Genomic DNA, 13,374 nt, shown 5'->3' on the forward strand with positions numbered 1-13,374 from the left:
GTGCCAGAAGCCCGGGCCTGCGGGAGGGCAGATGGACCTGGAACTACCTCGCCTTTCTCGTTCCGGATCCGCCGGTTGAACTCCTTCCCCTCCAGGCACAGGAAGTCCTCCCCAGGCTGGATGATGCCGCACTTGGCTGCAATGGCCCGGGCTGTGTTGATGTTATCCCCAGTCACCATGCGGACCGTAATGCCAGCACGCTGGCATTTGCGAATAGCTTCTGGGACCTGGAAGAGACCAGATCGTGGGTGGGGCCATCAAGGCCAGACACACGTGTCCGGGCTGTACCCTTTGCTCTATCTGGATCTGCAGCACCCTGCCCCCAGCACGGGGCCTGGAGGAGAGAAGTAGCCTGTCTGCTCTGCCATCACCGTCAGCCTAGCCTGCAGGGAGCAAGGTGCCTCCCTCAGTTCCCCAGTCCCCCACCCTGCTTCCCCCGTGCCTCCTTCACTGTGTTGGGTCAGGGGACCAGCGACGACTCAGATCCAGGAGTTGTCATCACGAGCAAGGCTGGGAGGAGCCAGTGGAAACTCTTACCCTGCTGAGGAGCTGCATCAGAGCCATGGCCAAGGTTGACCAGAGAAATCACCCTGCTCTTTCAACCCCATTTTCCACTGGGAAATGGAGACCCAGAGCAGCTGAGCCAGGGAAGCCGGCAGCTGCTGCATTGGCTCTGGAAGGACGAGAGTGGAACCTCTGGCCCCAGCTGCCCAGCCAGGTAGCAGGCCCCACTGCAGCCCGGGCCCTCCAGGGCTCTGACTCAGGGCGGGCTGCCGGCTGCCAGCTCTCACTTGTTGCCCTGCCATTTAAGAAAAAAACAAAACAAAACAAAACCTAAGAGATTTAGAGCCGTAGGCTTTACATGATAAGGTGCTCATTTAGGGGAAATGGAACGTGGCTTTGATGACTTAGCACACACCTCCATTTTCCAAATATAATATTAGATTCCAGAAGAGGGAGAAGAAAAAGACCCCTCTAGTGCTGAGTGCAAAATGCACTGAAAGGAGCTGAGACCAGCCAGGAAGTGGCAGCATGTCCCAGAGAACTGAGATACTCCCATTCCCAGTGAGGAGGTGGCTCTGCGGAGGGGAGCCCGGCAGACGGTGCCTGAGGGGTGCGGAGGGGAGAGCAGCAGGAGGAGCGGGCTCAGAGCTGAGGGACTTGGATTAAGAGGTCAGACCTAGGCCTGTGAGATGCCCAGATGCAGCCCCGACAAGGGGTACAGCCTGGGGAGACCCGGCTCCCTGCTCTGTCCACTGGGCCCAGCGCCCCCGCCTGCGGGCTCCCAGTGAGTACCACTGGGCTGAGACCGAAGCCCCAGTGACAGTCTGGGCACGAGGACAGATGGCAAGAGCGGCCGGGCCTGGGAGCCCAGGGGGTGCGGTGGCCGGGGGAGCCAGAGCCAGGCGGTGTGGGAGGTAGGGCAGCTGGGAGACCCCAGGGCAGGCGGGCAGCAGGGGAACCCTAGTCTGGGAGTCCGGGCACACTGGTGGCCCCTGAAGCTGGGGGTGGTGGCTGTGATCTCAGCCAAGGAGAGAGTGGGCATGAGAGGAAGAGGGGGACCCGGGCCCAGCCAGAGCACCCCCACTTCAGGCCTGTGACACAGTGACCCTATGATCCCTGTAGCAAATACTGCCAAGTGGCCTAGAAGGCCGAGCCCCCAGGAGGGGCTTGCATCCCACACCCCCATAGGCCTCTCCCTGCTGTCAGCCTCAGGGATTCTTTCTGCTCTGTGGGGATTGTGGGGTGCTGAGTGATGAGCTCCAGGGAGACACTGCCCTTCCAGCAGCTTCCTCCTGGCTCTGAAGTGCCTGGAAGCCACTCCTCTGCTGCCACCAAGTGGCCGTGATGAGCCCGAGCCCGGTGAACAAGGGACCCAGCCTTGGCTCGTCTTGTGTAGGTGCAGCCCAGGCATGGCTTCCTCTCTGGTCCCCAAGGCCCCAGGCCTCCCAGCCAGGTGGTGGGAAGCTCCTGCCATCCACCAGTGCCCTCTCCCTCATCAGGCGACTGTCCTTCCTCAGCTGCCTCTCTGCTGTTCCCTGGGCCCAGCCCTGGTCCCTGCCTGCTGACTGAGGGCAGACAGCACAGTAGCTAGTGCAGTGCCTGCCAGAGCCCCTGCACCCCTCTGGCATAAATACAGCCTGCCTCTGGTCTCATGCGGCACCCCAGGGCAGACACCCCCTAGGGCTTCCTCCAGCTGCAGCCGTGCCATGCCCCTAAGCATCCTGGCAAGTGCAACAGAGGCCAGGACTCTGCTGGGCCCTTGGGGTCCCTCCTTGGCCACCACCCGGCCAGCCAGTCTCCATGGGGTCTGCTGGGCTTCCCCAGCCGGGCCGTGTTGGTGTCATCTGCCATCCAGACTCTCACTCAACCACTGTGAAGCCAGAGAGGCGCTATCCTGTGCCCTGGGCCCTTTTACCAAGGCTGGTTCTGGATCTTAAATGAGTGGCCCGTTGCCTGGCCTCGAGGCCTGTCCCACCCTGTGGTTCCACCTGCCGGGGCAGCCACTGTGGCTGGGCCTTCACAGTGAGAAGAGTACTGACCAGGAGAAGGGCTGGGCCTCGCCCCACCCATGTGCAGCTATTCTGGACTGTTCTATCTTACCCCCACCCCATCCAGCCTCATTGGCACTTCTGTAAATGAGAGGATGGAAAGGTGGCTGCTGCAGTTCTGTTTTGGAGATCTATGAATACACCTGTGCCTCCAAGCTGACATCTATGACTCAAGCTTCAGTTTGCAACAAATATTTATGCCAGAAATTAGGGGAAGCTGGTAGGAAATGGACTTGACCACGGCCCTGGGAGTCCGGGAACGTCGTCTTCCTGGGTTTGTGAGACATTCAACAGGAGCTCCAGCCTTCCAGCATCTTCCCTCAGCCCCAGTAAACTGTGTAGAAAAGTCTAGAGCTGCCACTGTCGATGCCTTCTGAGAAGGAGCAGCACAGAACCCCACGTGGGGCTGGCAGCCATTTGTGGGTAGGGGTGAGGGTGAAAGGCTCTATCCAGAGGGGAGGCCATTGGGTCTGTGTAAGGGCGTCGCGGCTCTAGGACTTGGCTGGCTGTATGGACGCAGCCTGCCTCTCTGCCTCAGTCTTTCCTTGGTGCAACAAAGGGTAAGGCCGGTCCCTGTGTCCTTGGGGGCGGCCCTGTCACCTCAGCAGCACCCCCAGGCAGCTCCTCCCACCCCCTGCCTTCTCCAGGCCTGTTCCTCTGGCTCAAAGTCTCTCCACCTCAACTCTGCCACCATCTGCTTCCTCCCGGGGCTGACTCCAGGTGCCCCTTCTCTGCACACGAGGTCCCCGTCTCCTGGGAATTTGGGGGCGTGCTGTCACTGATGACCCACGGCCGGTGTTTAGCTGCGGCAAGGACTGACTTCTGAATTGAGGATCTCTGGTACCCGACCCAGTGTATAAATGTGGGGCTCCTGCAGGAGAGCCGAGAAGCTTCCCCCTTGTCTCAGCACCCCTCCCCTACCCCATGCCCCGGCCCCCACACATACATTTTCAGGCTAAGTGGCAGGACCCAGGTGGTCCTGCTTCTGACATGAGTGGGCGCCACCGGAGAGGCCCTGGGAGGAGTGAGAGGGTCCTTCCCTGCCTCGTAACCTGCACCCTCGGTGCCTTGCACGCTCCCTCTGGGCCCAGTGTCCTGCAGCTGCCTGGCTCCCCACTCCAGGGCCCGCCCGCGAGGCTCTCCCTCCTTCAAGGGTCTCACATCTTTAAGGACCAATAACCCTCCCCATCGCTCTTCCACTCTATACCCTGACCAGCCTCTGCCCTGTCTCTGTTCCTTCTTCAGAAAGCTCGGGTGAAGTGTCCACACACTGGCCCCTCAAGCACCATCGCAAGGTGATGTTCCAACATCCAGGGCCCGCCTCTGCCATGACCTGCCTTAAGCCGCCCTCTTGCTCTGGCCACATGTTCCTCAGTCTCCCTTCCCTGACTGGCCCCTTCCTTGCAGGCTCTTTCACAGGCTCCTCCCACCTCTGCTCTAGTGCACCCCACGACTGTCAGTCATGTAAAGACGCTTCTGGAGAACCTCTCTCCAGCCAGGACCTTTGCACCGAGCTCTCCATGCCTACAGCCACCTAACCTGTTCACATTTCTGTGGGGATGTCCCAAACCTTGCTCAACCCCAACCATCCACTCCCCTGCCCCAGCCCCCTAAGCCCAGTTATGGCAGCACCATTCACCCAGCTCTCCCCGGCTCCTCCCTCTCCCTCACCAGCCCTTCTGATCCACCCGTCCTGCGGCTGAGGTTCTAACTGCCACCCTCTCTCATCTGGCGGAGGCAGGACAGAGCCTCTGGGCGGGTGCAAGGGTGCGAGGACAAAGGAGGCCCAGTGCTCCGCCATTGCCCACCTTACCCAGTAGTTCCAACTGTGGTGGGTGGCCAGTTTGTTCCACCTATAAAGTCGGGCAGGGAGTGCTGTGGTGGCCGGGAAGGCAGGAAAAAGGGGCGGTCCCCTCCTTGCATTTTTATGGCCACTTGGGAAGCAGGGCTCCCCCTCCACCCATCCAGACAAGCTGGGCCTCCTGGAGGGGCTCTGGCTACCTCGGGCCGCACAGGGTCCTCGATGCCCACGACAGCTATGCAGGTGAGGTCGCCCACCACCTCGTTTTCATTGTCCCAGTCGGGCTCCTGGGTGGCCAAGAAGTCCCGGTAGGCAATGCAGATGGTGCGGAGGCCATCACAAGCCATTGGCTCGATGATCTTCTTCACCATGTCGTCCCGGTCCCGAGGGCGGAATCCGCGCAGTTCACCACTGCTGTTCAAGATGTTGGTGCACCTGGGGTGAGACAGGATGAGAGGAGCTGGCGCCAGAGAGTTGAGCCCTGCACCTGACACAGCAGAGGGGCTTCTCCAAGTGGGGAGGCACTTGGCTTGGGCGGGGCCTAACATGGTACCCGCCCTCCGCATTCATGTTCTTCCTGGGACCTCAGCATGTGACCTTATTTGGAAAGAGGTTGTTGCAAAGTTAAGAAGAGGCCCTTGGTCCAATGACTGATGTCTTTATAAAGAGAGAAGAGGACACACAGAGACACAGACACAGGGACAAGGCCACGTGATGATGGAGGCAGAGACGGGAGAGCTGGATCTATGAGCCAAGGAAGGCCAAGAGCCGCCAGCCACCACCAGAGTGGGAAGAGACAAGGAAGGGTTCGGAGGGAGCACAGCCCTGGGATTGAGGGCAAGAGGTGGAACATGAGCAAAACTGAGTTCCATGGGGCCGGGCGGCGGCGAGGCAACAGCCTCAGAGGGGCCAGGCCGGGGAGGGCTGGCAGGACTCCGATGGAGAAGAGGACGGAGCAAAGGAACCGCAGGCTGCAGAGGCCAGTGTGGCAGAGGGACGGACAGGGCCCCGAACAGGCTGGTGAAGAAAGACGGGAACTTACCGTGGAGGCCAGTGGAGGAGGTGGCCTTTGCCCTGGGCTGGGGAGGCTGCACCTGGGCAGACTTTCGGGGAAAAGCATTTTGGATGGGGAGCCAGGTGGGTGGGAGAGAGCATATGGGGGCTGCTGTAGTACTGGGGAAGAGAGATGACAAGGCCAAGGGGAGGTGTGAAGGCTGAGCAGGCTTGTGGGGTGGGGCACTGGACGTGGACCTGCGTGCCGCCTGCCTCCATTTTTCTAACAGCTCTGCTGAGATATAATTCACAGAGCACATGATTCACCCATTGAAAACCTACAAGGCAACGGCTTTCAGTACATTCACAGTCATGCTACAACCACCAAAGGCAACTTTAGAACATTCTCATCACCTCTAAAAGGAACCCCACGCAAGCAACAAAAGAGAAACAGAGATAAACTGGACTTCACCATTGGAAAACATTTGTGCATCCAAGGACGAATCAAGAGAGTGAAGAAAGAAATCTCTCAAGAGAGTGAAAAGATGACAGCCTACAGAATGGGAGAAAACACTTCCAAATCAGGTACGTGTTAAGAGTCCAGTATTCAGAACATACAGAGAGCTCTTACAGCTTAACAGTAAAACGACTAACAACTCACGTCAAAGACGGGCAAAGGCTGGAGCAGATACTCCTCCAAAGAAGAGAAACAAATGGCCAGTAAGCTCATGAAAAGGCATCAACATCACTAGCCATCTGCAAAATGCACATCAAACCCACCGTGAGACCCCACTTTGCATCCACTGTCGTCATTATAATAAAACCCAGATAACAACACATGTTGGTGAAGATGAGGAGTTGGAACCGTCCTGCACTGCTGGTGGGAATGTAGCATGGGGCAGCCCCTGCGGAAAACAGTTTGGTGTCCCTCAAAAACTTAAACATGGAATTACCATACAGCCTGGCAATTTTATTCTCAGGAATATACCCATGAGAACTGAAAACATGTGTTCAAGCAAAAACTTACATGTGAATGTTCAGAGCGGCATGATTCACAGTAGCCCAAAGGTGGGAACAACCCAAGTGTCTGTCAGTGGATGACTGACTAAACAGAATGTGGTCCAGCCATACAATAGAACATTATTCAGCCACAAAAAGGAAGGAAGCCCTGGGACAACTTGGATGAACCTTGAAAACGTGAGGCTCAGTGAAGGAAGCCAGGTGCAATGACCACATACTGTATGATTCCAGAAATGTCCAGAACAGGTGAATCCAGAGACATAAACCAGACGGGTGGCTGCCAGAGGCTGGGCAGTGGGGAGGGGGGTGCCTGCTTTGTGGGCACGGGATCTCCTTTGTGGTGATGAACTTGTTCTGGGACTGGATGGCAGTGATGGTGCACAACCTTGTGAATGTCGCTGAATGTCACTTTATGCCACTGAACTGCCCACTTTAAAGTGATTAAAATGGCCAATTTTACATCATGTCTATTCTACCCTTTAGCTAGCCCCTAGCCCCTGGCGTCCCCAGCCCCAGGCTCGGTACTGCCGTCCACTCACTTTTTCAGCAGGATCTCTGAGGCACCCTTGCTGAAGAGGCGGAAGCCGCCGTCAGGTGTGCGGATGACTGTGCTCATGGACTTTCGGACCGAGTTGAAGGTGTACACCTTGTAAAGCTTCTCTTCAGGAATCTGCTCCCGCACAGGCTGGAAGTCCCGCTTCAGGTCCAGGACGAAGCCCAGCAGGGCGCACTCCGTCTTGTTGCCCACTTGGCGTGGGAGGGCGCCCTCCTTCTCTGGAGGCTGCAAGGTGAGGAGAACCAGCATGGCCCCGGGGACCCAAGGCTACCCCCTTGCTGTCCCTGGGGCTCTGGCCCAGCCTCGGCCACCACGTCTTTTGGGGGTGGAGGCAGGGAGCCAGGCAGGTCTCCAGCCCGGACTTGACCAGGAGGTTTCCCACAATGCACCAGGCTGGGAAGTGTTCTAGAACCTGCAAGCCCTGCCCAGCGTCCAGGGATGAGGAGGGTGACCAGCACCCTGGAAATGACTGTAGCTCTGGGTGAAAGTTCTTAAGAGAGCTTAGTGAGCCTGTGGTGATAGTTCAGGCCGTGGCTTGGCCAGGCCCCCTCCCCCATCGCATCCCCACCTCGGCCCGCCTGCCGCTCACTCCCGGCTCACTAGAATCTTGGTGGTGTAGGCACTGTTGATAGAGATGGCGTGGACCAGGAGATCGAGGATCTTGGGGGTCAGGGCACTGGGGGCCGGAACCTCTTTGTAGTGGGTGTCTCCGAGGTAGGACTGGACCACGGTCATACGGTTGGTGGTGAGCGTGCCTGTCTTGTCTGAGCAGATGGCCGTGGCATTGCCCATGGTCTCGCAGGCGTCCAGGTGGCGGACCAGGTTGTTGTCCCTCATCATTTTCTGGAAAGGGCACAGATGGAAGCTTGGGTAGCCAGCTGCCCTGGGGGCAGGGATTGGCCCACGGGGTGGGGGAGCAAGAGGTCATCAATACAGCATCATGTATGATTGTGCTTGGCCCAGCCAGCTCTCCGAGCAGCACTAACAGCCCGGGGAGCCTCGGTCAGCAGGCACGCACCCCCACCACTGGGCCGACAGCAGTGCCCAAGGGTACAGCTTGGAAAGGGAGCAGGGTGGCGGGCAAAGCTAGGCAGCAGGCTATAAGGTGTAAGGGCTCTCATCAGACAGTCCAAGCAGTGGAATCTGGGCAGCTGCTCTCCCTGGAGCTCCACTGGGGCCTCCCCACTGCCCAGGATGATGTCACAGACCCCTCTTCGGTCACCTACAGGCCCCGTGGCTTCCCTGCCCACCCGATCTCTGCCATGCTCTGCCCAGTGTCTCCCAGTGGTCACCCTTCCTCTCTGTTCCCACCTCAACTCCCTTCCCCCTCAGTACTCCCGCCCTCATCCTGCAGGAGCCAGCTCATCTCATTGTTCCCAGGAAGCCGGGTGGGGAATGGTGTCCAAGCCCGGCTCTGTGTCCCTGCTCAGCCTTCCCACTCTTCCCTGAGTGACCCCAAACTTTATCTGGTCCTCATTTCTTACAAGTTGCTTAACGGCTTTGTGCCCCAGTTCCTGGGTCTGTATCCCAGTATCAAAGGATTCTTATTCCTATTGTGTTTATTACCTTGACAGAGTAAGCTAAGGAGATGGTAACAGCAAGAGGCAAGCCCTCTGGGACAGCCACAACCAGCACAGTGACCCCGATGATGAAGAACTTGACGAAGTACTGCACGTAGACGGGCGTGCACTCTGCCAGCCACACCCGGCCGTCCACGACGAAAGTCTCGATCACAAAGTAGAGGACCAGGATGATGACGGTGATGGCGGACATCACCAGCCCTGCCCAGCCATGATAGAGGCCACAGAGGGTGAAGGCAGGAAGCGGGGTCAGCAGGGGGCGAGGGAGGGAGAGAGCAAGAGGGAAGAGGTGAGGGACGCTGTGGCCAGCATTAGCTTGAACCCAGGTCAGAGGAGGTGCTCCCTGTCCTTAGCCTGACAGAGGGTTACTATCCATACTCACCCACTGGGGCTGAACCTGGCCCTGAAGGCCGTCACCTACCCCGGGCCTGGCCTCTTGCTGCCTGGCCCGCACGCCCGTCACATCCCTTCCCTACGTGTTCTCCATGACCCAGCATCATGTCCCGGAGCCCAGTGCCCTCCACGCCTGTTGGTGGCCCCAGGGCCGCCCCCTCGGCTGCCCCCTACCTGCTTTCCCGATCTGCACGGCCAGTTTGGTGAGCTTTCCCTGAAGGACTGACTTCTCCTTCTTGGGCACACTGGCTTTCTTCTTCTCCCGCTCCTCCATCTCCCCGCCTTCCGCGCTCTTCAGGGGCTGCATTTCCATGGCAACGGCCCCATCCTGCTTCTTAGCTGCACACAGAGGAACCCCACAGCCAAGGTTAGGGCCTGGCGGCTGGGGTGACAGCTACAAGGGGCTTTCAGAGGGAAAGACATGCCACACCATCCAAGAGGAAATGAGGGCTTTGTCCTCTCCCTCCTGTCCTGTCAGCCCAGGCCCTCCTGAGGTGGGCAGTGGCTCCGGCGCTGTCCTGAGCAGGACAGAGATGGTTCTCTTGGAGCCTCGCAGGGAAAGAGGGGACAGACACAAGCACCAGTGACTTGGGCACACAGACAGCGTGGCCAGTCCTGTAACCCAAATCTCAATACCTGAAAGCATAGGTCTGGGGCCCATGGAACGTTCCAGAACCCTGAGCTGACTCATTGGCCCGCTGGTGTCCAAGCCACATCCCTGCTCCCCTCAGGGAGGCCCAGGAGTCCCTGCACTCTCCTCCTCTGCTCTTGCTCGGGCTGTCTCTTCTCTTGCCCGCCCCTTGAGTAGACATGTCAGGGCCTGGGCTCACCCCATGCACCCTCCTCAGCCCACTCCCCATTTGCCAGTGGGCAAGCATTGCACCTCTCTCTCTTCATGCAGCCTTCACTACTCCTCCCTAGCTGCCTCTCCCCCTCACAGCTCCCCTGGTGGGCCCTCCTGTGGTGGTGGTGTGTCCCCCACCCTGCCTCTGTCCCCTCCGTCACCTCACGCACACCATGGCCTGCCGGGCCTCCAACTACACTGCCCTGCGTAATTTTCTCCATCCCCTACCTGGAGGGGACACTCAACCCTGCCACTCGTCCTTGTCCCCACCCAATGGGGTTCCTGGTGCCTCTGCAAGCCTCCTGTGTCAGCTGCCCCCTCTTGTTCCCATCTGCCCACCCACCCCTTCTCCCCTGAGACCACTCACCGACAGCTGCTGCTTGCCACAGCCTCAGGCCACAGCTTCAGCAGCACTCAAAGCCCCACTCAGCTGGGCTACTATAGCCTCTACCTGCCAACTGGCAGTCTGTGCTCCGGCCGAGACCCCGGCCCCTGGGGCAAGTTGCCCTTCCTGAGCCTCAGTCTTGGCCCCAGGGTGCCGGCTCACGGGCCAACTCTGCTGCGTCCAGCAGGGTCTGCAGACAGGCTGCCCCACCCCACTCACCTGACCTCTTGGTGCTGCTCCTGCAACTGAGGCGGGCGGCCCCCCACCCCGTGCCGTCCCCTCTGCCCCCCACCCTGAGCACAGGGCGCGCATTACCTTTGGTCTGGCTACTCTCCATCGCCCCATCCTGTTGCTTGCCTACAACGGAAGAGGAATGACAGACACGGAGACTTGAGAACACCCACGTGGCCCTGGCACATGCACGTGGACACACACACAGGACAGCAGGGCACAGACAGTGCAGCCAGCGAGCACAGGGAAAGGGGGGAGAGAGAGGAAAGAGGGCCCTTTGCCACCTCCCGGCAAGTGGGGGCCACAAGCACGCTGGGCTTCCCATTGGCCTTGTCCCTAGCCCTCCAGCGAACCCCTGAAGCCAGTCCTGGACAGACCCTGGGTCACGTGTGGCTGGCAGTGGGAGGTTTCTGGAAGGGCCACCACCATGAGTAATGAGAACTGCCAGGTGTCCGGTCCCAGCTCCGCTGCCTTAAGCAGGGACCCCTGGTCAGGATGTGCAGTTCCCGCAGAACAACCGCGAGGGGTTTACCTAGGTGGTTCCTAACCCCTGGCGGTCTAGAGATGAGCTTTCTGGGCAGCACGGCCAGCGGTTGGCTCTGGGTGCGCTTTAGAGGAATGAGGGAGCCAGACTCTAGGGATCTGCCAGGCTCAGGGCGCTGGCTGGGCACTGGGCACCTAGGGCACTGGATGGGGAGGGAGTGGCAGGGCCACGGGACGGGCTGGGCTCCAGGCGGACCTGTGCCGGGACTCCTTCAAGCTAGTGCTCGGGCACCACAAAGCCTGTGGCTTGGTGCTCAGGATGATGGCAGTGACTGCTTCCCAAGGCCAAGGTCAACAGTGCTGGCCGTGTTTCTGGCTTCCAAAGCCAGGAAGGACTGCAACCCTGGGAGGGTCCAGGAGACCCGACAGGTGAGGGGCCTGGGAAAGCAGTTTGAGCAGCTCTCCCGAGGGCCACATACGCATTGGCAGATGACCACCACGGGGCAGGAAGCTGGCTTGTCAGCCACCACCCGGCAGCTCATGTCACTCAGGATCCAGGAACACAGATGGGGGCCAGGCAGCTCCCAGACAGGGGGCCTGGTCTGGGGGCCCAAGGGAGGAGGGAGAGGCCCCCTCAGCCCCAGTAGGGTGTGGATTTGGCCCTGTAGAGGTGGTTCGAAGGTGAAGGACACTTCCAGGGTGAGGAGGGGAGACACCTGCAGACACAGGGTGACAATACAGCACAGTGAGAGGGTGTTGCCAGAGGAGGGCTGGGCCTGGCCTGAAAAGAGGAGGAAGGGTAAGAGGCCACCCCAAGGAGAAGGATGACTAGGAAAGGCCAAAAGGCAAGAAATAGGTGGGGGTGGGCAGCAGTGCCCCTTGGGGGCAGGGAGCGTTGAGCCCTTAGACAAGGATCAGGAGGCGGTGAGGGCGAGGGTTGGAGCAAGAGGGAGACACTGGGCGTGGCCACTTTCCTCTTTCTACAGGGGCCCGCGGCCTCGGGCAGAGACCTTGGTGAGGGGTCGTGGGTGCCTGGTCAGCTCTGCTCCCTGTCCAGGGCCCCTCAGGGTCCCCTCATTCCAGGAAGCCGGCTGGTGGGGCGCCTCCTCTGACTCACAAGTAGCGCAGCAAGGGGGAGAGAGGGGCACGGGCTGGGGGCTGGGGAGGGGGAGGAGGGCTCTTGTCAAGGTTGGAGAGGATGGGCCTAGGACCAAGTCCTGAAGGGCACTGACATTTAAGGGACCTGGAGGGAGGAGAGGAGCCTGGAAAGGAATGTGGAGGGGCGCCCTGACAGCCAGCCATCAGGGTGTCGCTGGAGGGCCACCAGGGACTCCAGTCCGGCCCAGACGAGGCCAGGGCCTGCCTACCCACCCACTTGCCCTCCGGTGGGCCCCAGGGTGCTCACTGCGGAGACACTGGGCTGAGCCCTGCAGGGAAGAGGCGTTGGTGTGGCAAAGGTAGACAAGGGTCCACCGGTGCTGGCAGGCTGTGAGGGGCAGGCCTGGCCAGCCAGGAGCAGGGAGAAGCCCTTGCCGAGAAGCTGGGCCCAGGCTGCTAGGAGATGGTGCCCATGGAAGCTTCTAGGCCACAGTGACTCATCCATCTCCTCCCTCCACCGCCTCCAGCAGCACGGTGGCCCAGGGCTGGGGACACTAGTGCCTCCTTCCTGATGTTGATCTGTCCCTGTGTTGCTGGGGCTGGCAGACTGATCCCACCTGCTCTCCAGGTGACTGACTGAGGTGGAGCTGGTGACCGGCATCCCTCCATCCCCTGCTCAGCTCAGCAGCCCTGGCGTCTCACTGCCCCTTCTAGCGGGCCCAGGGGGTTCACTCAGAGGTCAAGTGTGCAGCTAGAAAACATCATCCCTCACTTGGTGTGATCACAGGAGTGGCCTGAGGGGAGACCCAGGTCAGAGCAAGGTGAGTTGGGAACAGATGCAGGCCTGAGACATGGAAGGGAATGGGGTCTTGATGGGGAGGGGCTGGGGGGAGGTCAGGGTCAGCTCTGTAGCTTTGTAAGCCTTGTTCCAAGGACTGGAGGGCCGCTGGCCATGCTGGGGCTCAGAGCAGTGGCAAAAGGAGGCAGCAGGATAGCTATGTGCCAGGGAGGCCAGGGTGGACACAGAGCTGGACTCTTGGAAGCCACCTGTCCCTCTGCACTGCTCTCCCTTGGAGGGAGAGCCCACCCCATCTCAGCTTCCTCTAGCCCGGGATGTCCCTTCCGTTTGGGAGCCCTCCACCTCTGGCCATGTGACCTGCATTTCCCCAGCTGCTGTGCTGGCCTGGGACCCTCAGCACCTCACCGAGGGTGGGCACGAGACCCCGGCAGCACTCTCCCAAGCCAGGGTGGCTGGTCCCTGTCCCTCCAGCCCCATTTCTACCCAGGCAGGCCACTCTGCCAACCCTAGCACCCACATCCCAAAACCTTTCAGGAAGGGCCATGTGAGGGAAGCTGCCCTTACACAGAACTGGGGGCCCCCAACCTGCCGGCTTTGAGGCAAAGACCCCAAAAGAAGAATCTCCAGAAGGAATCAGAA

At 59.9% G+C, this 13,374-nt stretch overlaps 1 protein-coding gene across 6 annotated transcripts in view; it reads right to left on the minus strand.

Annotated features, from left to right (window-relative positions):
- The window catches only part of ATP2B3 (ATPase plasma membrane Ca2+ transporting 3), a 62,530-nt gene that overhangs the window by 23,773 nt on the left and 25,383 nt on the right, over positions 1-13,374 (minus strand). For 3 of the 6 annotated variants that reach the window (XM_064482780.1, XM_064482778.1, XM_064482782.1), the window contains exons 8-14: positions 10,440-10,481; positions 9,070-9,234; positions 8,489-8,703; positions 7,523-7,765; positions 6,906-7,147; positions 4,554-4,788; positions 48-227 (exon numbers count right to left, since the gene is read on the minus strand). In XM_064482780.1, coding sequence (XP_064338850.1) covers positions 48-227; positions 4,554-4,788; positions 6,906-7,147; positions 7,523-7,765; positions 8,489-8,703; positions 9,070-9,234; positions 10,440-10,481 — 1,322 coding nt within the window. The remainder of the gene's footprint in view (positions 1-47; positions 228-4,553; positions 4,789-6,905; positions 7,148-7,522; positions 7,766-8,488; positions 8,704-9,069; positions 9,235-10,439; positions 10,482-13,374) is intronic. The other 3 variants (XM_064482781.1, XM_064482779.1, XM_064482783.1) reach the window with 1 other exon arrangement.

The sequence above is a fragment of the Camelus dromedarius genome, chromosome X, assembly GCF_036321535.1.
Source record: "Camelus dromedarius isolate mCamDro1 chromosome X, mCamDro1.pat, whole genome shotgun sequence".
Classification (NCBI taxonomy): Eukaryota; Metazoa; Chordata; class Mammalia; order Artiodactyla; family Camelidae; genus Camelus; species Camelus dromedarius.